The 25,192-nt window shown below is 44.2% G+C and overlaps 1 protein-coding gene across 5 annotated transcripts in view; it reads left to right on the top strand.

Annotated features, from left to right (window-relative positions):
• Positions 1-2,616: 2,616 nt before the first annotated feature.
• Positions 2,617-25,192, top strand: part of LCP2 (lymphocyte cytosolic protein 2) — an 81,564-nt gene continuing 58,988 nt past the window's right edge. The window contains exons 1-4 of one of the 5 annotated variants that reach the window (XM_084838647.1): positions 2,617-2,898; positions 3,486-3,638; positions 17,354-17,416; positions 17,851-17,897. In XM_084838647.1, coding sequence (XP_084694773.1) covers positions 3,561-3,638; positions 17,354-17,416; positions 17,851-17,897 — 188 coding nt within the window. In that variant the 5' untranslated portion in view covers positions 2,617-2,898; positions 3,486-3,560. Of the gene's footprint in view, positions 2,899-3,284; positions 3,639-17,353; positions 17,417-17,850; positions 17,898-25,192 lie in introns of those variants that run through there. The other 4 variants (XM_084838650.1, XM_084838646.1, XM_084838649.1 and 1 more) reach the window with 4 other exon arrangements.

The raw sequence follows: 25,192 nt of genomic DNA, 5'->3' as shown, positions 1-25,192 counted from the left end.
ACAAACACTCATACTTAGAAGTAATGATGGAAAAGGACTTGCCCCTGCAGTTTGTGAACCACTGACTTGCAGCCCTCTCCAAAATATGTCTACTGGAAAGTGAGTCTCATCAGTTTCACTTGAGTTTACTTCCAAGTAAGTATGTTTAGGTTTGCCAGCCTAGCATACTAAATTTTATGCCTGGCTTGGGCAACTCGCCACTTGCCACTAAACAAAATACAGTTGTCCTACGATGTGCCCGATCTCGTTTGATCTCGGAAGCTAAGCAGGGTCAGCCCTGGTTAGTACTTGAATGGGAGACTGCTTGGGAATCAGGCTTCCTGCACTGAGCAGGGGGTTGGACTCAATGGTCTTGTAGGCCCCTTCCAACCCTGTGATTCTATGATAATAGCAGCAGTGGTTTGAGGCCTAAGCTACACGTGACTGCCGATACCTTCAAATATGGGTCATTCCCGATCACATTGAAGGCAGGGAGTGGGGCTGATTTACACAGTGCAATCCAGTGCCAGTTTACACAGAATAAAGTTCAATGGGGTTTACTCCCTGGTAACTGTGTTTCGAATTGCAGCCTTAAAGAGCCAAAGGGATGAACAGGTGGGGAATGCTGAACCTTCTCCCCATCTGCTTCTCTCACACCTGTAGTCTCTCCCCTTCCTCCCACCCCCGCTTGGCTCTGACAGCAGGAGTAAGCATTTAAGCCTTCTAATTTGTGCATTGCTTTCACAAATTCAAATGCTAACCTTGAACAAATTCTAAATATTTATATAAAGAATTGAGTTTGGCTGCGCTCTTGTGGTAATACAGGGAGTTTGCTATGATTCCCTTCTTTATGGAGCTTCATACACTCTACCTTTGCTATTTTGGATAAGAAACAAACAAATGGCACTAAAGTGACTGATTGTAGTTTAAAAAAAATCTTATATTATGTCATCTTTTATGGACATCATCACCCATTATCTGCTTTGGGATATGCATGTACAGCCTCAGCTGCTGCACACATGTATAAATGGAATGGTAGAATGATGTATATCATTTTATTTATTTTTATTTTATTTATTACATTTCTATACTGTTCAGTAGGTGAAGCTCTCTGGGTGGTTCACAAAAATTAAAACCACAAGTACAGCATAAAAACAATATAAAATATAAAAGTATTAAAACTACAGTGTAAAAGTACAACCAGCATGAAACCTAGCAGCAATGCAGAGGTTTAAAATACAGTAACAAATTTAAAACAGCAGAGCTAAAAGACTAGAATGCGAAAATTCCTGGGAAAATAAAAAAGTTCTTCACCTGGCGTGGAAAGAGTACAACACAGGCACTAGGCAAACCTCTCTAGGGAGCTCATTCCACAGCCAGGGTGCCACAGCAGAAAAGGCTCTCTTCCTGGTAGTCACCTGCCTTACTTCCTTTGGCAGGGGCTCCTGGAGAAGGACCCCTGAAGATGATCTTAGGGTCTGGGCAGGCACATATGGGAGGAGGCGATCCTTCGGGTAACCTGGTCCCAAGCCACTTAGGGCTTTAAATATTAATACCAGCACTTTGAATCAGGCCCGGACATGGACTGGCAGCCAGTGCAGCTGGGTAAGTATATAGCATATTAACACAGGCCACATGAACAGTAGGATGATAAAAGGAAATTTTTGTAAACCATAGAAAAGTTCAGTTATGTTTATGTCGATAAAACCATAAGCTACTGCCCCCTCCCCCCAAAAAAAATAGTTACCACAAACACAGCATATCTAAGGAGCGCGCGCGCACACACACACACACACACACACAACCACTTTTCATATGTTCCATCCATAAGGCAGCCTAGAAATAATTCCAGATAGATAGATGTGTAAGGCAGGAATGACCCGTTATTTCAATCATTGCATTAAAGGTATATGCATACAAAATCAGTTTGGAAAAAATAAAAAAAACCTACATGTTATACCAAGCTCATTATTTGAAATGATCCACGCAAAGAAACCAGAGAAACACACCATTCTGGGAAATGATATAAATCTTAAATAAGAAAGCTTTGAATGCAACCTAAAAAGAATTTAGGCATTTGGTTCAGTTTTGGTTTTATTAAATTAAGGACTTTGTTTGGAAAGGCAATCTTTCCTAATATGGCAACTCATCATTAAGCAGTGCCACACTTATTTTTGGTTTGTAACCTCTGGCTCTGATATGGCAAACCATTCTTTTATTATAATATCTAGCAATGTAGCTTAGGATAAATATTTTCACATTGGAGAGGCATATATACACAACACAGATTGGGAGAGGACTCCGAGGAGTGTTCATAAAATAGAATTAATACTGCTTCAGGATGAAAAACAATTTATATCCTTTATTGTATCCTTTCTTCTATTATATATGACCTTTTTGCTGGGAATGCCTCCTCCTACAGGAATCCCTGCACTCATTAAGTTCTGCAGAGAGTCAAGGGTGGGGATGGTGGGTGCCCGCCCAAGGGCCCATATCCCAGCAAGGGCCCACTACAAAAGCCCCCTCAAGTTGCTCCTCTCACTTTAGCTCAGACCACAGTGGTGCTGAGAAGGAGAAGCAGCAGACACCACTGCCTACTAGCTCACTACCTCTCTGCCTGGGAAGCAAGCAGGTTCCATGGTGGTGGCCATGATGAGAAACAGGATGAGGAGCAAAAGCAGCTGGTGGCAATGGTGATGAGAAGACAGACTCACTGAGGGAGGGGCCCATTGCGGGTATCTTGCCCAAGGGCCCTCAAAAACCTGAAAATAGCACTGGCTCCTTGAGGAAAGTCATGTTGCTGTAAATTAGTAACGATGCCTTTTCTGTGTTGGTGAAATTCCCAGTCCGTGTAAATCCCACTGTCTGAGAATGGGAGTATTTGGGAAACATGTGAAGGCTTTTGACCGAATTCTTACGGTAGAGTATCTGTTTTACTGTCTCAGCTTGCTTTCATTTGGTATATCTGTACATTTTAACACGGTCGTCTTACCACATAGTATTGTAAGTTGCCTTAGATCTATTGAAAGAGAAGCAGGCTACAAATGTAATAATACTAATAATTATATAGTTTCTACTTGCTGTGAGGTTGTGTGTCTTTTAATCATATAGTGGAATATTCAGACATATGATCATTGCCTGCAGGCTGGTGGTACAGGCCCTTCTACACATCAGGACTCTAAAACCGCCTTCTTTTGCATGTGTAAACCAGCCCTCAGAGGTCTTGACCACTGAACAAGAAAACAGACTTATGTGGTTATATTATTTCTACCTCTTCATTTTCATCCCTCCTTTTGCAAATGTAGGATTGAGTCACTGCGTTTCCTTGTTTATTCAGAAAAAGGAAGTGGTGAAGCTGACTAACTAGCTGACAGGTTTTCTGAGAAAGAAGAGAGATGGTGTAGTTCACACAGGAAGCTGTTGCTGCCTTCAGTTTATTTGCAACACAGTTCCAAAGAAAGCCAAACCCTGGGAATTTAAGTGGATTTACCCAACTTGTTTGCTAGTGATTGCGAGTCCTGCAGCTGGAACACTGGCAAGAGCGGCACGAATAGGTTGTAACTCAATACTCAAGGACAGAAATGGATTCACGAAATACCCCCTATCGCTCAGAAGTGGCCCACTGGTCCCCAGAAGACTTGGCAGACTACTTCAGGAGGGTGAGTTTCATTTCAATTCAACTGTTCCATCTTTGTGTTTCAAAAAGTATTTGTTACATGTATGACCAACTGTGTTATTCAATATCATACCTTTGTTTGGAAGAGTCTTTCGGGAGCCATTTCTGTCAGCCATTCTTCTGGCTGTGATACCGAACGTGTTAGAAACTATTTTGAGAGGGGTAGCCATGTTAGTCTGTTGCAGCAAAAACAAGCGAGTCTTGTGGCACCTTTAGGATTAACACTTTGATCATGGCATAAGCTTTTGTGGCCAGTGTCTTCTTCATCAGATGTGAACTTCAAGCATCTGATGAAGTGGAAGGTGTCCATGAAAGCTTCTGCTACAATAAATTTGTTAGCTTTAAAGGTGTAACAAGACTCTTCGCTGTTAGAAAATGCTTTCCTAATTCACTTGCCCAAAAGGACAGTCTCCTGCGTCCAACCAACCCATCCCTCCTTTTCGTTGTCTTGGATCCTCACTCCTCTTCTGTGAATGAAAACTGAGTTCTGGTCATGGAATGGGTCTTCTCCCCCTCTCCTTTCCCCTTGTCCTGCATCCCCTGAAAATTTGCTGATAAGGGTTGGAGGACCCTCCAGAACAGCATGGCATGTGGTACAGGGGGTGGGGGCAGCAGGATGGGAGAATCCCTGAAATTCAGGAAAACCCCTCATGTGTAAGCAGAAGAGCCTTCTTCTCATGTACCTACACTTTTGGATCCAGGCTATTGTCAGTCTCTAACTTCTCTCACCCCATCCCTGCCCTGACTATTGAATATGAATTTGTAAACCCTCTGTCAAGGGACCATGGTATTTTGATGTTCTTTACAGAACCTAGCACATCACTGGAGCTAAATAAATGTTAAGAGAAATTGGAACACCAGTCAATCATCAGGTTCTGTGGTGAAATACACAAACACTTTAGGAAAAGTAGCTTGAGGGGCAGGACCCCATCCATTCCAGTACAAAGGACAATACAGCACCAAGGTGTATCCTCCAGTGTTTGTCAATGAAGGTTTCACCCTGATTTTATACTACGTGAGAGTGAGAAAGCAGCTGCTCATAGTAGCATGAAGAATCCACAGGATAAGCAACCCGCCTCTGTGTTTTCAGATGGCAACACTAAAATTTTGGGGAACCTTGGCTGCAAAATTTTTTATCTCCCTATTGCCTAAAAACCACATTTTTACTTCTAGACATCACATGCTATTTATTTTCATATCACTGAATGTCCCCAAAACTATCACGTTCAGAGAAATTTCAAAACCCAATATGCATGTAAAAATGGCTACAGTCTCTGTTACTTTCACTCCAGTTATGGTTAGCTGAACTGTGTTCAGCTGTAATAGGGGTGGGCAACTTGTCAGTCCTCCAGGTATTTTGACCTACAATTCCTATCCACCCTAGCCAGCAGAGCCCATGGTGAGGGGAGCCATAGACCAAAAAATCTGGGGGTACCACAAGTTGCCATCCCTAACCTATATGAAGTATAATGACTGGCCACGAGAAAATTACTACCTCTCACCTTCACACAGAGGGTCCCATTGGTGCAGGAGAAATCAGCAGGATAAGCTGGGAAAGTGGTTGAAATTGCGCAATTGCCCAATTCCGATGATTTATTTTTAAAAATCACAATAAATACTCTGACTGCAAACTGGAAACAATTTGTACAGAGCCCATAACCAGGAAACAGACAATTAGTAATTAAAGGGCCAATTTAGTAATGATATGACTGGGAGGGAAGTCACTAATTAAAGGAACAGTAGTTCCAAAAGGCCTCAATGGCACTTTGCCAGTTCACAATGGATGGATGGCACTGTCATTGCATTTAAAAAATAATAATGGGCACAAATCAGGCCTGAAAAAAGATAGGAGGACAACATGGAAGACACTAGAATTCAACAAGTAGACAATAATGCCATCTGGATTCTCCATAAAAACTGAGTGAATTCATGTCCGTTCCAGACTAAGTGGCTAGCATGGAAGCAGGTTGTCTTATAGCTTGGGCAATACCAGGATACAGAAGTATTCTGGCCTCAGTGAGAGCACATTCTTGAACCCCAACAGAAAAAAGAACAGGAGAGGATTGTGCAGATGTTCCATTGCAAGGAGCCATCATAAGGAAGCTTATGGCAGCAGGGAAAGAGTCTGAATGCTGAATAGTCTATCTTCAGGCTGCAGGTGCTGTTGGGGGAGGAGCAAAATCGCTTAGGCGTAGCTGGCCTTTTTGTTCTTTGAAATGAAATAAATAAATAAATAAATAATTTGAGGGCTTAGAATGGCAGACATGAAAGCAAAGAACACATTCCTGAAAATTTCCTTCTGGAACTGATGAAAGAAAAACAGAAAGACTCCAGCCTAGGAACACCCCTGTGAATGTGTTCTCTGTATCACAGTGTGCAGTGGCATAGTGATTTCCCTGGTGGGGGCGGTAGCAAAAGGAACTATCCACTGTGCATCACTGCCTCCCTGTGTCATCCAACCTATGTCTCAGCAATACCCCTTCCTTGTTTCTGTTGGGTGATCCCAGCACTGGGAGAAAGTGCACTTTCGAGATCCCCCGGGTCTCAGAAGAGTTGCAAGAATAAAATAGAAGAGGGTTATTGCTGGGGGGTTCTTTTGTTTCATTTTTGTTACAGTCACCCCAAAACAAAGCGCACACAAAAGGATGAGAGCACAGACTTAGTTCTTCCATTTCTGTGCAGTAAATAGTGGGAGTTTGAAACCCTTACACATTAAATGCCTCCCTAAGTGTGTGTTTTTCTATAATTGAATTGTTTGATTTTTTAAACACTTTACTATGATTTGTTTAAATGTACAGAGGATATTTTATGTCTTGTATAACATTGTATTTCTCACCCCTCCATTCCCTTAACTGAATTGTGGCATGCATAATTTGTGCAGCACCCTGTAGGAAGACAGCTGAGGACATAGCTTATGAAGGCCGGTGGGAGGGGCTCTAAAATCAGTGCAGGTCAGGGACTATAGTTTGTGGATTACATTAATGGGCCACTACCTCCCCCACAGCCAAATAATTCAAATGCTGCCTTTCTGTCTCATCGTAACAGTGCCAGCCGAAGACATTTTCTTCCTGAAGCGCAGTCCACATAATGCCCCCTTCCTGCTAAGGCCAACACTTTAAAACTTCTGGCTGCACCATTCAGACCAGATTTCACTGAGATGGCAGTGTGAAGCCAAATGGCACACTAAGGCTGTGTAACTTCAGAGGTTGAACAGGATATGGAGAGAAGGCTACATTACACTGGACTTCACAGCCTTCCGTCCCTGGCAGATTCAGTTTGTCTTGTTCGACCTTACAGTATCCCCAGGCAATTATCAAGGATGTAAGAAAACTAGGGCAACAGTTCTGCAGTGGCACAAGCTACCCTTGCTGCCATCCAGTGCAGCTTAAACAAACGCACAGAAATGCACGCTTTGCAAAATTATGTGATGGGCATCAGCCTTTTTAAACTTAAAAACTGAACCCTGTGTTTCCTTCTATATATTCCCTATAAACTCGCTTGCATTGCTTTTGTAGGGATTATGGTCAGAGCGCTTTATCTACTGAGATTTTTCATGCAGCTTGGTTTTTTTATGTGTACAAGAATGTCCTAATGCCTTCACAGTGTGCTGCGAGGTTGTTTGTTTTTTTTGTGCTCTTCTGATCTTGGAAATTTTGGAACATGTCTAGTCTGGTTCTAAATAGGGATGTATGAAAGTCACTTACCTTTCCAACGGGGTGATTCGCGGTGGGGGGGGGAGGCGCTCCGCACCTCCCACCGAAAGCCTAATCTGGCCGGCTCCACTCCACGGACATTCCGCAGAGCTGCCGGCTGGGGCCGCCCACAGCCGGACGTCCGGCAAGCAAAACCAAAAAACAGCGTACACAAATAGCGGCAGCTACAGCAGCCGCCATTTGCATTCCCTTTTTTTTGCTGTTTTAGCCTACAAAAAAATATTTACGTAAGCTATTATGGCGATAAAAGGGAACACAAATGGCGCCCACTACGCTATTTGCATTCCTTTTTTTTTGCTGTTTTAGCCTATGTAAATATTTACATATGCTATTTCAGCGAAAAAAAGGGGAACGCAAATGGCGGCCACCGTAGCCGCCACCATTTGCGTACGCTGTTGTTGTTTTTTTAGCTTGCCATGATAGGCTACATAAATACTTACGTATCCTATCACGGCAAAGAGCAGGATGCAAATGGCGGCTGCGGCAGCTGGTCAAAAGACCAGCTGCCGCCGCCGCCACTGGAGCCCCAGACAAGTTTGATTCCGGGGCTATTCCGCGAGGTGGCAGGGGTGGGAGGCTGTTCCGTCATGAGTTTCGGGGGGGCGAATGCCAGTACATTCGGCCTCACTGAAATCCATGGCGGAATTCTCCGCCATCCCTAGTTCTAAAGCAGGCTTATAAACAAAGCAGCCACCCATGTGGCTGCCTGTGGTGACTCATATGAAAAAGCAGACCATTGTTCCTTCGAGCCCAGCACTATCTACCCTGACAGGCAGTGGCTCTCCAAGATCTCAAGCCAAAAAGGGTCTTTCCTATCGCCTGTTACCGGTTTCTTAACGGGAGATGCTGGGGATTGAACCTGGGACCTTCTGCATACAAAGCAGGTGCTCTATCGCTGAGCTATATAAGGTTCATAAATTCAAAATCCCCGTAGTCAGAATCCCCCTTGGACAACCAGAAAGAAAAGTACTTTTTAAAATTTTGGAGCACAAATTTCTAATGTAGAGCTGGAGGGGTGGACAGATGGACTAGTAACTTTTGAGAACTTCTTTCCAGAATTGTTCTAAAGAGTGAAAGATGACTCTGTTTGGGGCAGGGATCTAAGGGCAAGTAAGAGGCATTCTGACTCCAGTTACTATACTATTAAATACAGATGCAGATATTAGGGAGGTCCGTTGCTGTGAAGTCTGGTTCTTTTTTGATTTGACAGAATTCCACAGCATGTATGGCTCGATTTATGTTTGCAAGATGTGCTGCGGGCTTTTCCCTGAACTCTGGGAACTTTTTTGCACATTGTTTTTTTCCACAGGTTCTGCAATTTGTGCAAATTATGGCAAAATTTCCTCAAATTACAGCCAAATTTACACAAATTCAGAAATTTGTGCAAATCGCTCAGATTTGCTCAAATGGTGGAACCTGTGGAAAAAATGCACATAATGCCTGGACTGGCCCGACTCGCTGTAGATCAAGTTGGGTGCCACAGCAGAAACCAAAACGAAGTCTGGGGGGGTGAACCTAGGAAAACCCATTGAACTCCACCCCCCAAATGGATTTCTCCAACATCCCTGTCAAATATACATTGCCCATTACAGAAGGATAAGGTTCCTGCACAATTCCTGGCCAGCTGTGTCCATGACTTGGATGTAAAATACAGAACTATTTGAGGCAGCTGTCAAAAAACTAAATGTGTTTTCAAAACTAAAATTAGATAGTTTGAGTAGCAGCTCACTTTAAGCCAGTAACAAGGATTTCCTTTATGAAAGCACTGCATGTGTCCCTTGTCTCAGCTGCAAACAAGGCAAGTTTTTCTCTCAGTTGGCACCAGGATGCCATCAAAAATGGTCTCTGCATAAAGCATAATTCCTTCCCACCCTGTATTATGAATCTCCCTACCTCCATTCCATATTCCTGGTAGTCTTTATATAGTGTCACAAGACTGTGTGTGTATATCACATGATGAATGGTGCAAGTGTTATCCTGCAGACTGGGGTTGCTTGACATAAGGAAACCATTTGTTGGAAACCATCTCTGCATAGATAACCATAATATGTGCTCCAGCTTTTAGCAGGATGGATTGTCTAGAAGCAGAGAATCAGTATGCTATCTGTTCATTGCGAACTGCAACCCCATAGTTAAGACATTTCCAAACAGAAGTTTTCTTGGATGTCAGCACGCTTACGCAGCGCACCTGACACCCTCTGGCTAAGTGGGGGGGGGGATTGTACAATCATTTGCCCACCCAGGGTGATTAGAATCACCAAGAGTGGGCTTCCAGTGTTGGCAGAGAGAGATGTGAATGCCTCTCTGGATGAAGGTATAATACTGACAGCTTTAAAGGAAGCTGAGGTTAAAAACTGCTGAAAAAAAGCCCTTTTTGGACCCCCCTGTTTTGGACAACTACCAGCCTTTGTCAAATGTATAATTTTTGTTCTGGCCACCCAGCTTCAAAGGTTCCTTGAAGATATTTATTATCTTGATCCATTTCATGGTTTCTAATCTAGTTTTGGGACTGAAACTCTTTGGGTTGCCTTGGTGGAAGATCTATACCAGGAACTGTACAGAGAAGGTGCATACCTGTTGGTTCTGTTGGACCTCTCAGTGGGTTTTCATACCATGTACTCTTTGTTTATTTCTTTAAAGTAATTTTTATCCTACCTTTCAGCACATGGTGACCTTTTAGGAACATGGTATCCTTCTGGGCTGCCTGGCTGGCTGGGACAGTGTCGTACCACTCAGTCCTACCTAGAGTCTGGTACTGGGGGTTGCAGGTACCAGCTTGTTCCCCATGCTAACATGTAGACATGAGACTACTGGGAGAGATCATGTAGAAGTGGGCAGGGCTGCCATCAATATTCTGACAACACCCATCTCCCTCCCTCCCTCCCTCCCTCCCTCCCTCCCTCCCTCTTTTCTATCCCGGTTGAGGAGGTAGAAGTTCTTGATCAGTGTCTGGAATCAATAAGGGACTGGATGTGTGCTAACAGGCTGAGATTAAATCCACACAATATAGTGGTGCTTAAGTTTAGTATGAAAGCTGATCTGGGGTTGCATGTACAGCCTGTTTGGGTGGGAGGGACTGCACAGTTTCATAGACTGGGAATTCTCCTGGACCTAACTTTGCTCCTGGATGATCAGGTAGTGCCTGTGCCCAGGGGTGCTTTTAAGGTGGCCCTGTGTCCTTTACAGAGGACAGTTTTCTTTGTGGAGGTGTTCTTTATTTGATGGGCTGTCCTGTCCAAGTCCAATTTAAATATAAAGAACCATAAAGATGGAGCACAGGGGCTTGGCTGCCCACATTGGACAGTAGAGTGAGCAGGCACACTATGGTGAGAACTATTGTATTTCTATTTAAATTATAGTAATCTATCTACATTTGCATCCATACATATAAATTAACATATGCAGATTGTATGCAAATCTGTAGCCTCCTTTGACCTCTTCTTTGGTGATGCATAAGTGGCCACCCTAAGTGCAATTGCATCTCTTTTACCTGGTGTGCCAGCTAAACCCTTTCCTGGAAAAGACAAATCTGGCCACTGTCACACGTAACTAGGTCACATCTAGGTTGGACTGCTTTGGTGTGTTCTGCATGGGGCTGCCTTTGAAAAGGATTTGGAACCTGAAGCTGGTACTGAAGTTTGTAGCCAAATTGCAGTGGGGAGCCAATGTCATAGATCAAGGGTGTTAAGCTTCTTTCAGCCCAAGGCAGAATTCCATTTAGAAGCTCTTTGGAGTCACATTCCAGTGATGGGTGGGACCAAATGCAACAGGGGCAGGACCAAAATACCGAAACTACCAACATAATTTAGTTTAAAGCTTTACTGCCAGTAACTAAGGCTTAGGAGAGATCTCAATCTTTTAGAATGTATAAAAAACTGCACAAATTCCTGGGAGGTCCATTTGGCCCCTAGTACATAGCAGGCCTTCCAGTGCTCATTACAAAACTGTTTTGCTTTGTTGGCCCCTTGGGTAAGAATAGTTTCTCACAGTGTGTTTGTTAGAAATTCCTTCCTCCCATATGAACCTGCCCAAGAGCTGCATTTGGTTTCTGAAGTTCTTCTCATTCTCTTTTGCCAATGGCTATCAACACAGAATCATAGAATCATAGGATAGTAGGGTTGGAAGGGTCCTATAAGACCATTGAGTCCAACCCCCTGCTCAGTGCAGGAATCCAAGTCAGAGCATCCCTGACAGATGGCTGTCCAGCCTCATCATGAATGCCTCCAGTGTGGGAGAGCCCACCACCTCCCTAGGTAATTGGTTCCATTGTTGTATTGCTCTAACAGTCAGGAAGTTTTCCTGATGTTCAGCCGGAATCTGGCTATCTGTAACTTGAGCCCATTATTCCATGTCCTGCATTCTGGGATGATGGAGAAGAGATCCTGGCCTTCCTCTCTGTGACAACCTTTCAAGTACATGAAGAGCACTATCATATCTCCCCTTAGTCTTCTCTTCTCAAGGCTAAACATGCCCAGTTCGTTCAGTCTCTCTTCATAGGGCTTTGTTTCCAGTCCCCTGATCATCTTCGTTGCCCTCCTCTGAACCCTCTGCATCCTTCTTAAAGTGCGGTGCCTGGAACTGACACAGTACTCCAGGTGAGGCCTAACCAGTGCTGAGTAGAGGGGAGCTAGTACTTCATAGGATTTGGAAGCTATGCTTCCATTAATGCAGCCCAAAATAGCATTGCCATTTTTGCAGCCACATCACATTGTTGGCTCATATTCAGCTTTTGATCGACAACAGTTCCAAGATCCTTCTCACTTGTAGTGTTGTTGAGGCAAGTATCCCCCATCTTGAAACTGTGCATTTGGTTTCTTTTTCCTAGGTGCAGAACTTGGCATTTATCCCTATTAAATGTCATTCTGTTTTCTGCCCAGTGCTCCAGTCTATCAAGATCACTTTGAATTTTGTTTCTGTCTTCCAAGGTATTAGCTATGGTTGCTAGGAACCAGGAAGAGGGCCTTTTCAACTGTGGCACCCATTCTATGGAATTGCTTCTCAAAGGAGATTGTTCTGGCTTTCTCTTTCCCATTTTAAATGGGCTCTTAAGAACATTTTTTTCAAGTGGGCCTACAGGAAACCTGTGTCTCAGATGCAATGCTATAGCCATTCCACACAAAATGGCTGCCTACCTCCATAACTCTGTTGAAATTATTGTAGCAACTGAAAAAATCTAGAAATTGTGGCTGGTGTTGTCCTCACCACAAGTGATCCATGGCATATATTAAACATTCTTTATGAGAAGGGAACTTACAAGACATTTGCTCTGTCTGTTTGTCTATTTGCCAGATTCCATTAGTACTGCATCATAGTACATGATGCCTCAAAGGAGGCAAAAGGCTTTTACAAACTACAAGACTAGTACTCCAGGTTGGAGTCAGCCGTTTTATATAGAACAGATATCACATATCACTTCATTTAAGCCTCAAAATCATGTGAAAGGCTACCTTTAATCACACCAATAGAAATCACGGAAGCAGTTTAAAAGACATGTAAACAGTGCCCAGAAGATATGAAACAAGTTCATTCTTGGTCTACTTTCCTCTAAAGGTAGGGTTAGGTGGGGTGAGGGGGGGAGAGATTTGCAATTGCTTTCTAAATTGTAAAGATCTGCATTTTGCTGTAAAACGTGATACATAAAGGGTAATGCTGAAGAAGAGGTAAAACAATTTGGTAACCGTCTTCTATCTTGGTGCCTTGTCGTTATGATTTCAGTGCCTCTAATTACATGATTTCCACTGCAATTAGACAAAGCTTTTTACATGTTCATTTCAGAACATAAAAGCTCTGAAAAATAGCTTGTGGGCTATTCCTTACAAATCTCTGCTAATGCAAGTCTGGTTAAAATAAACATGTCTAGTGATAATAAAACACCCTCAAGGGATATATGAGAATTTCATTTCAGTTTGCAAATAATCTGAACTTACCGCATTCACAACTCTAAACCCGAACATTTTTCTTGTTGAAAAATATTTGCACATTCCAAACTTGCAGTCCTTTAGAAAAAATGTGTTTTTTGAAAACTGTGCTTTGATGCAGGTTTTTTAAAATGCATTTTTATACTTTAGTCAATGGGAGGAAAGTGCACACTTTTCCCATCCGAACAATTTGGAAAACAGGTTGCAAACAAACAAAAAAAGCAGTAAGCCAAACTGAGCTTTGAAGTGTAGTTCAGATAATGTTGGTGACTTCAAACAATTGTTGCTTAAGGTTGCAATCCTTTGCATACTTCCAGGGAAGTAAGTCCCATTACTGACATTCACTTATGAGTTAGCATACATAATATTAGGTCATAAATCAATTATGGTTTATGCAGATACTTTTTTTCATATAATCATAGAATAGTAGGGTTGGAAGGGGCCTATAAGACTATCCAATCCAACCCCCTGCTCAATGCAGGAATCCAAGTCAGAGCATCCCCGACAGATGGCTGTCCAGCCTCGTCTTCAATAGGGATGGTGGAGAATTCTGCCACAGACTCCAATGAGGCCGGATTCTAAGAATCTGGCCCCCTGGAGTCCGCAGCAGAATGACTCACCTCTGCCACCTGGGGGAATCCGCGTGGGGCCGGATCCTACCTGCTTCCGCCTGTCTGCTACTGCCTGTCCCATTTGCTCCTGCCTGTCTTGGGACGCAAATGGCATCTGGCGTAGCGGATGCCATTTGCGTCCCTGCCGTTTGCCGTGATAGGCTACGTAAACTTTCACGTAGCCTATCACGGCAAACAGCAGGGAGGCAAATGGCGTCAACTACGCCGGACGCCATTTGCGTCCCAAGACAGGCAAGGTGGCAGCGGACGGACCCAGCCAGCAGCTCCACGGACTCACCACGGAGCAGAGCCGGCCGGGGAGGGTTCCGGGGGGAAGAGTGGATCGCCCCCCCCCTCGTGGACCCCCCAGCAGACTTGGAGGTGAGTTCCTTATACCCCTAGTCTTGAATGCCTCCAGTGTGGGAGAGCCCACTACCTCCCTAGGTAATTGGTTCCATTGTCGTATTGCTCTAACAGTCAGGAAGGTTTCCTGATGTTCAGCTGCAATCTGGCTTCCTGTAACTTGAGCCCATTATTCCATGTCCTGCATTCTGTGATGACTGAGAAGAGATCCTGGCCTTCCTCTCTGTGACAACCTTCCAAGTACTTGAACAGCGCTATCATATCTCCCCTCAGTCTTCTCTTCTCAAGGCTAACATGCCCAGTTCTTTCAGTCTCTCTTCATAGGGCTTTGTTTCCAGTCCCCTGAATCTGATCATCTTTATTGCCCTCCTCTGAACCCTCTCCAGCTTGTCTGCATTCTTCTTAAACTACGGTGCCCAGAACTGGCCACAGTACTCCATAGGAGGCCTAACCAGTGCTGAGTAGAGGGGAACTAGTACATCACAGGATTTGGAAGTTATGCTTCCATTAATGCAGCCCAAAATAGCATTTGCCTTTTTTGCAGCCACATCACACTGTTGGCTCGTATTCAGCTTGTGATCGACAACAATTCCAAGATCCTTCTTGCTTGTAGTGTTGTTGAGCCAAGTATGCCCCATCTTGTAACTGTGCATTTGGTTTTTTTTCCTAGGTGCAGAACTTGGCATTTATCCCTATTAAATTTCATTCAGTTGTTTTCTGCCCAGCGCTCCAGTCTATCCAGATCACTTTGAATTTTGTTTCTGTCTTCCAAGGTATTAGCTATTCCGCCCAATTTTGTGTCATCTGCACATTTGATCAGCATTCCCTGCACCTCCTCCTCTAAGTCATTAATAAAAATGTTGAAGAGCACTGGGCCCAGGACTGAGCCCTGCGGTACCCCGCTTGTTCCCTCTCCCCAGTTTGAGAAGATCCCATTGATAAGAACTCCTTGAGTCCGATCCTGTAGCCAACTAAGGATCCACCTGATCGTTGTTTCATCTAGCCCACTTTGAGCTAGTTTGCTCATCAGGATATCATGGGGCACTTTGTCAAAAGCTTTGCTGAAGTCGAGGTATATTATGTCTACAGCATTCCCACAGTCCACAAGGGAGGTTACTTGATCAAACAGTGATGTTAGATTAGTCTGGCAGGATTTGTTCTTGACAAATCCATGTTGGCTTCGAGTAATCACTGCATTGTTTTCAAGGTGCTTACAGATGGATTGCTTTATAATCTGCCCCAGAATTTTCCCAGGGATGGATGTCAGACTAACTGGTCTGTAGTTCCCAGGTTCCTCCTTTTTGAAGATAGAGATAACATTAGCCCTCCTCCAGTCATCTGGCACTTCACCTGTCCTCCATGTTTTCTCAAAGATAATAGACAGTGGTTCTGAGTGCTCTTCTGCCAGTTCCCTTATTACTGTAGGATGCAGTTCATCTGGCCCTGGAGATTTGAACTCCTTCAGAGTAATTAGGTGTTCCTTGACCATATGCCTATCGATCTCAAGCTGCAATCCTGCCCCTTCAGCCTGTACTTCGCGGGGGGGTGGGTGGGTCATAGACCCTCTTTTGGGAGAAGACTGAGCCAAAGTAGGAATTGAGCACTTCTGCCTTTTCTCTGTCATCTGTTATCATTTTGCCATCCTTATTTAATAGCTGAACCACCATTTCTGTCCTCTGTCTTCTACTATGCACGTAGCTGAAGAAAGCCTTTTTGTTGCTTTTAGCATCCCTCGCTAACCTCAGCTTTTTCCCGACGCCATCCCTGCAATTCTGTGCTACCAGCCTGTACTCTTCCTTTGTAGCTTGTCCTTCCTTCCACTTCCTATATGTGTGCTTTTTTTGTTTTCAGGTCATCTCTAAGCTTTTTGTGAAGCCACATTGGCTTCTTCTGTCGTCTTCCACCTTTTTTTCTTTTTAGAATTATTTGTAATTGTGCCTTGAGAATTTCCTTTTTTAAAAACTCCCACCCATCTTGGACTCCTTTTCTCACTAGAGTCACTTGCCATGAGACCTTAATGATCATTGTTCTAAAATCGGCTTTCCTAAAATCCAGGGTACGCATTTGGCTACACTCGGCTTTTACCTATGTGATATTATTATTATTATTATTAAATTTATTAATCGCCCATCTGGCTGGTCACCCAGCCACTCTGGGCGATGTACAATGTACAATAAAACAGTTTAAAACAATAAAATTCTACAATAAAAACATTTTCTAAAATACCCTAACCTACCCCAAATGCCTGCCTGAACAACCACGTTTTTAATGCACGACGGAAGCTCATTAAAGAGGGGGCATGGCAGAGTTCCCTAGGGAGGGAGTTCCACAGAGTGGGGGCCACCACAGAAAAGGCCCTCTCCCTCGTCCCCACCAGTCTAGCTGTCCTGGCTGATGGGACAGAGAGAAGGCCATCCGAGGCTGATCTTGTTAAGCGGCCTGTCTTGTGCTGCTGGAGGCGCTCCTTAAGGTAGGCTGGGCCGGAACCATATAGGGTTTTAAAGGGCAAAACCAACACCTTGAATTTGGCCCGGAAAACAACTGGTAACCAGTGCAACTCCTTCAGCACTGGAGTGATGTGATCTCGCCGGTGGCTGCCTTTAATCAGGCGAGCCGCTGTGTTCTGTACCAGCTGCAGCTTCCAAACCGTCTTCAAGGGTAACCCCACGTAGAGTGCATTACAGTAGTCTAAACAAGAGGAGACCAGGGCATGTACTACTGATGGGAGCAGATGGTCAGGAAGGAAGGGGCACAGCCGCTGTATCAGATGGAGTTGATACAGCGCTGTCCGGCTCACAGCTGACACCTGAGCCTCCATGGACAGCTGGGAGTCTAAAATGACCCCCAGGCTGCGGACCTGGTCTTTCAAGGGTAGCCGTACCCCATTCAACACCAGGTCAACATCACCCAGCCTCCTCTTGTCTCCCACCAAAAGTACCTCCGTCTTGTCAGGGTTCAGCTTCAGCTTATTCCTCCCCATCCAGCCACTCACTGTCTATATAAGTATGATATATAAGTATGTGCTGTGATTTATGAGCAATGTTCCTTAAATGTTTCTCTGAATAACTAAAGAGTGTCTCTTTTCATCTGCAGTTAAACTTCAAGGATTGCGAAAGAGTTGTCAGGAAACACAGCATAACTGGACAAAGATTTCTGGTAGGTTTTTCAATAAACTTACACTTTCAAAAGATGACCATTCCTTTGGATTTGAAAGGGAAGCAATATAGGTGAATGATTAGGGAAAGTGATTGTTGGTTGATGGAGAGGCCTGCAATCACTCATCATGTGTATTGTACAAGTCATATTTAAGCAGATGGCTAAGTTCTAAATACTATGGCAGAATGCGACAGAACGCAATTAATGTTGCTAGCTTTGGGGCAAGATTTGTCTAAATTTTATATATTTTAACTTCTACATCTTATATTTTAAATGTTATATGCTATAGTATGTTTTTAATTGTGATGCTTCTGACATGAATAAATAAAATAAATGACTATGGCACTTCTCTTTTCACTTTGTAATTTGCCACAGCGGGAACTAAAAACTGTTGTACAGACACTATTGTAATACATGGTGTGTTTCTGTTTCAGAACATGTCTGACAATGATATTCAGAAGTTTCCAAAACTAAGCATGCCGTAAGTAAAACTGACAATATACTCAGATTCTAAAACATGTACGTAGGGTTGGCTGTAACTAAGCTATGAAGCCGGTCAGTTTGATCAGATAGACAAGAGTCTAATTCCAAAACAGACACAAACTATTCATATCCACTTTCGCCAAATGCTTTTTCTTGGGGCGAGCAGGGAGAAGCAACCTACTTCAGGTGTCACAATGAAGGAGGGATAGATGAAGGGAGGAACTGGTATCTGAATGGTGCAGGAAGGTTTTTTTTTAAGTATTGGCCCTCGTTGCAGGGTGGGGAAGGTGTGGCATTGTTTAACCTCTCTTTCAGGCAGCAAAATGTCTTGGGCCTTTTCTAATGGAGAGCCATGAAAGAAATTGGATTGGATCCAGACTTAGTTGCACTTAGGATAACTTCACACACAGATTTCTGTGGGGCATAAATGCAGCTAACTTAATCTGGGTCCAGCCCATTGTTGTGGTTGTTTTTTAAAAAATACATACTTCAGTAAATGGAGAAGCAGTGACCAGTGAAATGTTGCCAAATGGCTTCAGTGTTTTCATACCAAGACACACACACAGTACTTCACTTTCTATGTGAAACGCACACATACAGTATTGCCAGGTCAGAAGGCTCAACTTTAAGCAGACCTACAAGAGGAAAAACTCCAGTAGATTTCTGGAACATATTAAAAATATTTTAAAAAGATACTAACAGAACAATCCAATGAAACAAATGTTACTCCCACCTTCTGTGCTGACCAGTCAGCATGCATATTTATATTGCACTGGACGTTTTTACTTTGACTCATAATGGCTGCATTTTTTAATTAGGTCACCACTGGTTTTCCCAGTTACTTGTTTTGAAAGTGCTGTAGTTTTTGTTCTCTACATAAAAAAATGTTGTTGCTCTTGTTGTTGTTGTTGTTGTTATTTGCTATAGAAAATTATCTGAACAAGTTATAGATGATGCTCTATCACATTTATGGGTAAATTGTGTTCTACCAGAAATGCAGCTAGCCTAATTTTACATCCCCCCCCCCACACACACACTTCTTAACTGTAGAATAGAATCCTACTTGCTGAAGTCATATCTAACAAGGTTGGCTCCTTGATCATTTGGACAGTATTTTTATAGGTTTTTTCACTTCCATGTGCTTTTCTGTGTCATTGCCAGCTGAATTTCTTTGCCAGCTGAATTTCTTTGCCAGCTGAATTATTATCTGTGAAATATTTTCACCTCCAGAGTAAGTCAATATCTCATACAATTAATTTCACAAATCTGTACACACACCACTTTTCTGTTCATATTTTATCTGGGACATTTCGGCTCTCCAAGCTGCCTAATGATTTTGTCAGTTCTTTGAATGACATTTTGAGCTGGGATGGGAGACAGTATTAAGAACAGGTCCAGGGCATGGCATGGGTCCCACTGTATAACAGGGGCGTCAGCCTTACCTCTGCTAGCACCTAGGAAGTTTGGGTTCCTTTACATTATTATCAGGCTAGTTAAGATATTCATCTTAATACTGAGAAAATATGAAATAATGCAGCCGAACCGAAAATAGTTTTAAGGTCTTTAGTTCATACATCCAGGAGATGCATAAATAAATAAAAGACTTATTAAAGTCATAGTCTGCCCTTCAAAGGAAGGCTAGGGGGTAAATTCTCCAAATTATACACATTCTCATATCGGTCCTAGATGTCAAGTTTGAGGGTTTTTATTGTAGCTTTCTCCCTGATATGCTAATTTTCTATATGCAAGGTTTGTTTTGTTTTTTTCATGTGGAAGCATTCAGCCATGCAATGCCTCATCTGCACTCTTAACTGGTAAAGTCAAGAGGCTGGCCCAAATTGGAAATGGCACTGGATGTGCCATTACGCCACATCTCATGTTTCTTTTTAATGTAGGAACAGATGCAGAATACAGCAATTTTCATCAGAATCACGGTGCATGGAAAGGGGAGTTTCCCTCCCCAGCCGCTTTCCCAGCAACAACAGCAACCCCCAGTGCTGCTGTTAGCCTTTTCAAAACAAAAGCAATTCCCCACCCTCCCATTGGCACCAATGGGAGCTAATTTTCTAGGGCTTATAGTAGCATGGGGGCATTTTTTTTGTTGGAATCACAGCTAGGCAGGGAAACTTTAAACCTGTCCTCCCTGCATGCTGCATTCCTGATGAAAATCGGGGTCCCCTGGTCTCATTTAGTATCACAACTAGTTTTGGCTCACACTTTTACCCCCATCTGGAGGTTGTGTGAATTAAACGTATGGTTTTCTCAGTTTCAATGTGAGGATGTTAAGCATGCCCTTAAATACCTCCAATTTATATCAATTGAATCTACATTTTGGCTAGATTGTGCCCTTAATTAGCAGTAAGAAACAATCTGCTGTGTGGGCTGTTCTGAATTTCTGACATGAGAGGTATCCGCACTGAAGCCTGCTAAGAACTTGCATTAAAAGCATTGTCTTCTTTCTCATTAGCCCATTAAAGCATGTCCCTCAAGCCAGTCCAAAGGGTGACTGCAAATAATAAAACAGCAGCTGTTTGGATTGGCCAATCTTATTTGATAAAAGGATGGGCTTCCTAGTGTTGCCAAATATAATCTAATCCAACCGCAGCCGAACCTCACAAGTTTTTTCATACATAAATATTGATTTGAACTCTCCACTTCACTGCAGGCCAGCAACTTACAGGGCTAGCTGTTAGGGGCAATGCCCTAAGGCCACTGTATCTCAGTAAGGTCAAAAACCTCCAGTTTCTTTCTCCTTCTCTCTTTTTTTTGCATCAATGAGGGTAAGTGGAGTGACTTCTGGATGGGTGGAAATGGAAATAGGAGTGTGGGTTTTCTTTTGCAGAGGAAAGTTGCAGTAGTATGGGTGTGAATGCCAATTATGTGGGTTGATTTCAGTTTGATATTGGCTAAAGGTTGTTTGGCATGTGGTTTCTCTCAGGTGAGAGCAGAGGGTGGCCAGATTTCCACCCTACTGAGAGCAGGATGGAGTGGGTGTGTAGGTTTTTGCTAACTTCCCTTCATTTTGTGGTTTCTGGGGTTGTTTTGCTAGCACCTTGGCCTTTAAAGTTCATCCAGCCTTTACTTACTATTTCTGATGCTAATAGGAGTCTGCTTTGCTTGTAAGGATCTGTTGCACACATGTAGGATCTTTTCCATTGTCACCTTGACACTTTGGAATGCTCTTGCAGAAAAGGCCATTGCTACCAGCTGTTAGAAAATATTGCAGAGCATGCTTGTTTCATCAAGCAACACTGATGTCCATCTGGTTGTTTATATTTGAGGTTCTTTAACTCTGTCTGTAGTCCGCTCAGGCCCCCACCACCTGAGCTGGCCTGGAAAAGCAGAATACCAGCTTCTTAGCAGGCTAGTACACATTTTGCCTTCTATCAAGCAGGCTGTCAGCAGAGGGATGGGATGGAATGGTCTATCCCCCCACCCTCCACCAGCCTGCTGCATTTCCATGCTGGTTGCAGAGGAAGGGGCATCACTTTACTTGCAGCTAGCATGGAAGGCAAACAGACTTCAAGCCTATCCATATGTCTGTACAGACAGGTATCTTGGGTTCCCGCAAGATAATATCTAGGAACAAAAACTCAACAGGCCTTATAGTGTTACCCAAAGGCCCATCACTGGCTCTTCATAGGTATTCCATGGTTTTCTGCTTCTTTCAGCCAGTTTTGGTAGGGTAGCTATGTGTCCTCTTCTACAGAAGGCTCTTGTCTATTGGGCTGCCAGGACCATCCTCTATGTGAAGGCGTCTTTTATTTGAAGGATTGTCCAGTCCAAGTCTGGGTTAAAGATTTTAAAAAAAACATGAGAACTGTGGTCCATAAGTTGAACAGGCAGGGAGGCAGGTCAGCTGGTCACAGTCTTCTGCACTATGTTGAGATAGACTGTTGTATTGCCCCTGCAGTAGGCTTCAAACTCTTAATTTAGAGGTGCCAAGATAGTAATAAATCAGATCTAGGTTTACTTACCAGGAGATACTTTACTGAGTACAATCAGCACACAGGCGTACCTAATGGTTGGATCAGACAGCTTCTCCGAACCCAGAGCCATGAGGTAAAATGAGTTTTACCATACATGTTAGCAGTGAGGCAGCATGACAACAGCAAGCACCAACTAGCGTTCATTCATCCCAGCATAGACTAGCAATGCTTGGTTCTCAGCACAGACACCCGCAGCTCAGGATAAACACATAGCTTCACTTCCCGGTAGGGATGTGCAGACCCCTACTTTTTGTTCCGGGGGGTTCCACGGGGGGGGGGAATCCTCCTCAGCTGGCTCCGCTCCGCGGCGATTCCACGGAGCCGCCGGCCAGCTCCGTAGCGCCAGTGATAAGGCCGCCATTGCCATGCCATATTGCTGGCTGAGGGCTCATTCCAGACGCAAATGTCATCCGCTACACCATTTGCGGCCGTAAAGCTCTTAGATTTAACTAAATGCAACCATAAATGGCTGCATTTAGCTTAAACTAAGGGCTTTACAGCTGCAAATGGCGTGCACTACACCATTTGCATCCGGAGTGAGCCCTCAGGCAGCAATAAGGCATGGCAATGGCAGCCTTATCACTGGCGCTGTGGAGCTGGCCGGCGGCTCCACACAATCGCTATGAGGAGGATCTGGTGGAGGAGGATTCTGCTGGGTGGTGAAGGTGAGTTGTGCCATTCCGCCACCGACTCTGGAGACCGGATTCCATGGCAGAATTCTCCACCATCCCTACTTCCCAGGCACGGCCTGATAAGGCCTTCTAGCTCATTAGTATGGAATGCGCTGAGCCACGCTATCGACCTTTCACTCATCTCACATGCTCAGAGGCTTACTAGGAAGGAAATTGCACCCATAATGAACCTAAGCAAAGAATTATGGATCTCTAGGCCTCTCTAGAACTACAGGTGCCTTGGTTACAGGCCTGGGGCCAATACATTCCACCCCTAGATGATCAAAGGATGATAGCAGTCTACGCGTTACAATTTCTTCTTACCCAGAGGGCCGGATTTTCTTTGCCCTGCCGTTTGATCACCAGGGGATTGATATCTACTTGAATGTATACTTTAAAATGCGACAGCCATATGAGCAAGCTCACAAAGCTACAAAGCTGCCAATAACAGTCAGACTTATTGCAACCACTTGCTCCCCCCACCTTCTCTGAAACCAGTCTGAAATCGGGTCAAAGAGGGACTCCCCTTCTAGGTGATGTATTTTCTCACTTCGCACAGACAAAGCCCTTACACTGTGATTTATCACACTTTGCTTGTCAGGAATATACAGGCAGCATCCCTGCTGCAGCATGGCACAAACACCGCCCTGGGCCGCTGTAATCATGTCTAAGGCCAGGCAGTTCTGCAAAACAGCAGTTCTCATGCTTGTCCTTTCTATCCCAATGGCTTCTGGTGCCTCAGCAGTGTTGCTCAATACCATTTCCACTGCCCTGCCAAAAATGCCAGTCTACCCCCAGGTACCCTTTTTTTTCTTTTTCTTGGTCTTTCTCTTTCTTCTCTTTTCCCTTCACTTGCATCTTTCTCCTTACCTCCCTCTCTTTGCCTTCCTGCCACTTTCTCTTTCTCCCTGTCTCTCTCTCCTTGTCCCTACTCCTGTCTTTGTCTTTGTCCCTGTCCCAATCCTCTTCTTTTCATGGATTTCTTTGCCTTCTGCATGTTAACTCTGAAGGGTCTGTCCTAGGTGGCACTAACATTAAACCATTGGGAACTACACTCAGTGTCATTTGGAGTTGCAACTGACAGGAAAAACGATTGCAAATTTCACATAATATATAAGTAAACATAAAATGCACACAACAAATTTTCATTGAGATCTAACACCATGAGCAGAAAACACTTTCTATGTTCTATGTAAGGCATGATGGAGCAGATCTAGCAATCATACTGCTCCTTCAGGTTACATAGAGCCCATCAAAACCAAGGGAAGGGCATAATCATATATGCAAAGAGTTTTAGGCCACCACTTTTGCATTGGCAACTCCACACTGCATGAGTTCTGGCAGAGGGAAATCCAAAAGTCATAGATCAAACTCACCCTGCCGTACACGGACTACAAGCACACAGACACACAATCCACAGCAACGAGAGTTCAAGTCTATGAAAAGCCTCACAGTACTTTCCATGGCAAGTCTTTAACAATCCAAAGTTCCAGTTCGTATGCAGAGTGTCTCTCAAAAGCCCAGATGATGATGGATCCAAGCAGAGTAAGATGTAGGCAATGAAGATGAGATGTTTCCAGCAAAGGCTGCTGCCTCTGCATCAGCTTAAGGGGGAAGGTGTGACTGTACACCCCTTCCATATCCCTCGACAGACAAGGGCCTTTAGCCTTTCAGCACAGCTTCCACCTAAACAGAGCACACTGCTCAGCTTTCCAGCTGTGATGCTTTAACCTGGGCAACCTTTCTGCAAATCTCACTCCACTTCTGTTCTGTCAGATTCTCACAGACTTCTTCCAGCCTCCCTGCCCACCAAGGCTAAATCAGTGGGCAGCCAGGGAGTTGGGTGACTCCCCATGGCTCCGCTCTGAGAACACTGACAGAGATAAGCTCACACAGACTCTGACATTCTAAAAACTGAATAGGCCTAAGCCTTTCTATGCTACTTCTAATAAAATCTTGGCTATAACTTGCAAGGCCTCATGGCATTACTGAAACTGGGCCTTGACATTATCTTCGCTGTCATAACAATTCTTCACTCTAAAAATTTACTCCCTTCTAGGGATGTTGGAGAATTCCACCACGGACTCCAGTGAGGCCAGATTCTAAAGAATCCACCCCCCCCCCAGAATCTGTGGCGGAATGGCCTTGCCCCCCGCCACCCTCCACAATTGCCCCCCAAAACGGACCTACCTGGTGGCGGATGCGGCAGCGGCAGCTCCGGCGGCAGCTCCGGATCATCTTCTGGGCTGCTGCGGCCACAAATGGCGGCCACCATTTGCGTCCCTGCTTTTGCCGTGATAGGCTACGTAAATATATACGTAGCCTATCACGGCCTAGTGTAGGGACGCAAATGGCGTCCCCTACGCAGGACACCATTTGCGTATGCAGCAGCCCAGTAGCGGATGGGCCCCCTGCTGCAGGTTGGCCTGGCCGGCAGCTCCGCTGATTGGCCGCAGAGCAGAGCTGGCTGGGCAGGATTCTGGGGGGGGGACACCAGATCGCCCCCCCCCCACGGAACCCAGCGGAGCCAGGTAAGTGGGGTTTCATACACCCCTACTCCCCTCCCCTCACACTTTCTTGGTTTGGTTTCTTGGAGATTGGTGAGGGGAAGCGACTATCTAACTAGGGAGCTT

Source organism: Heloderma suspectum, chromosome 2 (assembly GCF_057233095.1).
Source record: "Heloderma suspectum isolate Gila_16-S chromosome 2, 16-S_ref, whole genome shotgun sequence".
In the NCBI taxonomy this organism is placed as follows: Eukaryota; Metazoa; Chordata; class Lepidosauria; order Squamata; family Helodermatidae; genus Heloderma; species Heloderma suspectum.
Note: the sequence above shows the minus strand (reverse complement) of the source record. Positions and strands in the feature narration are given on the sequence as shown.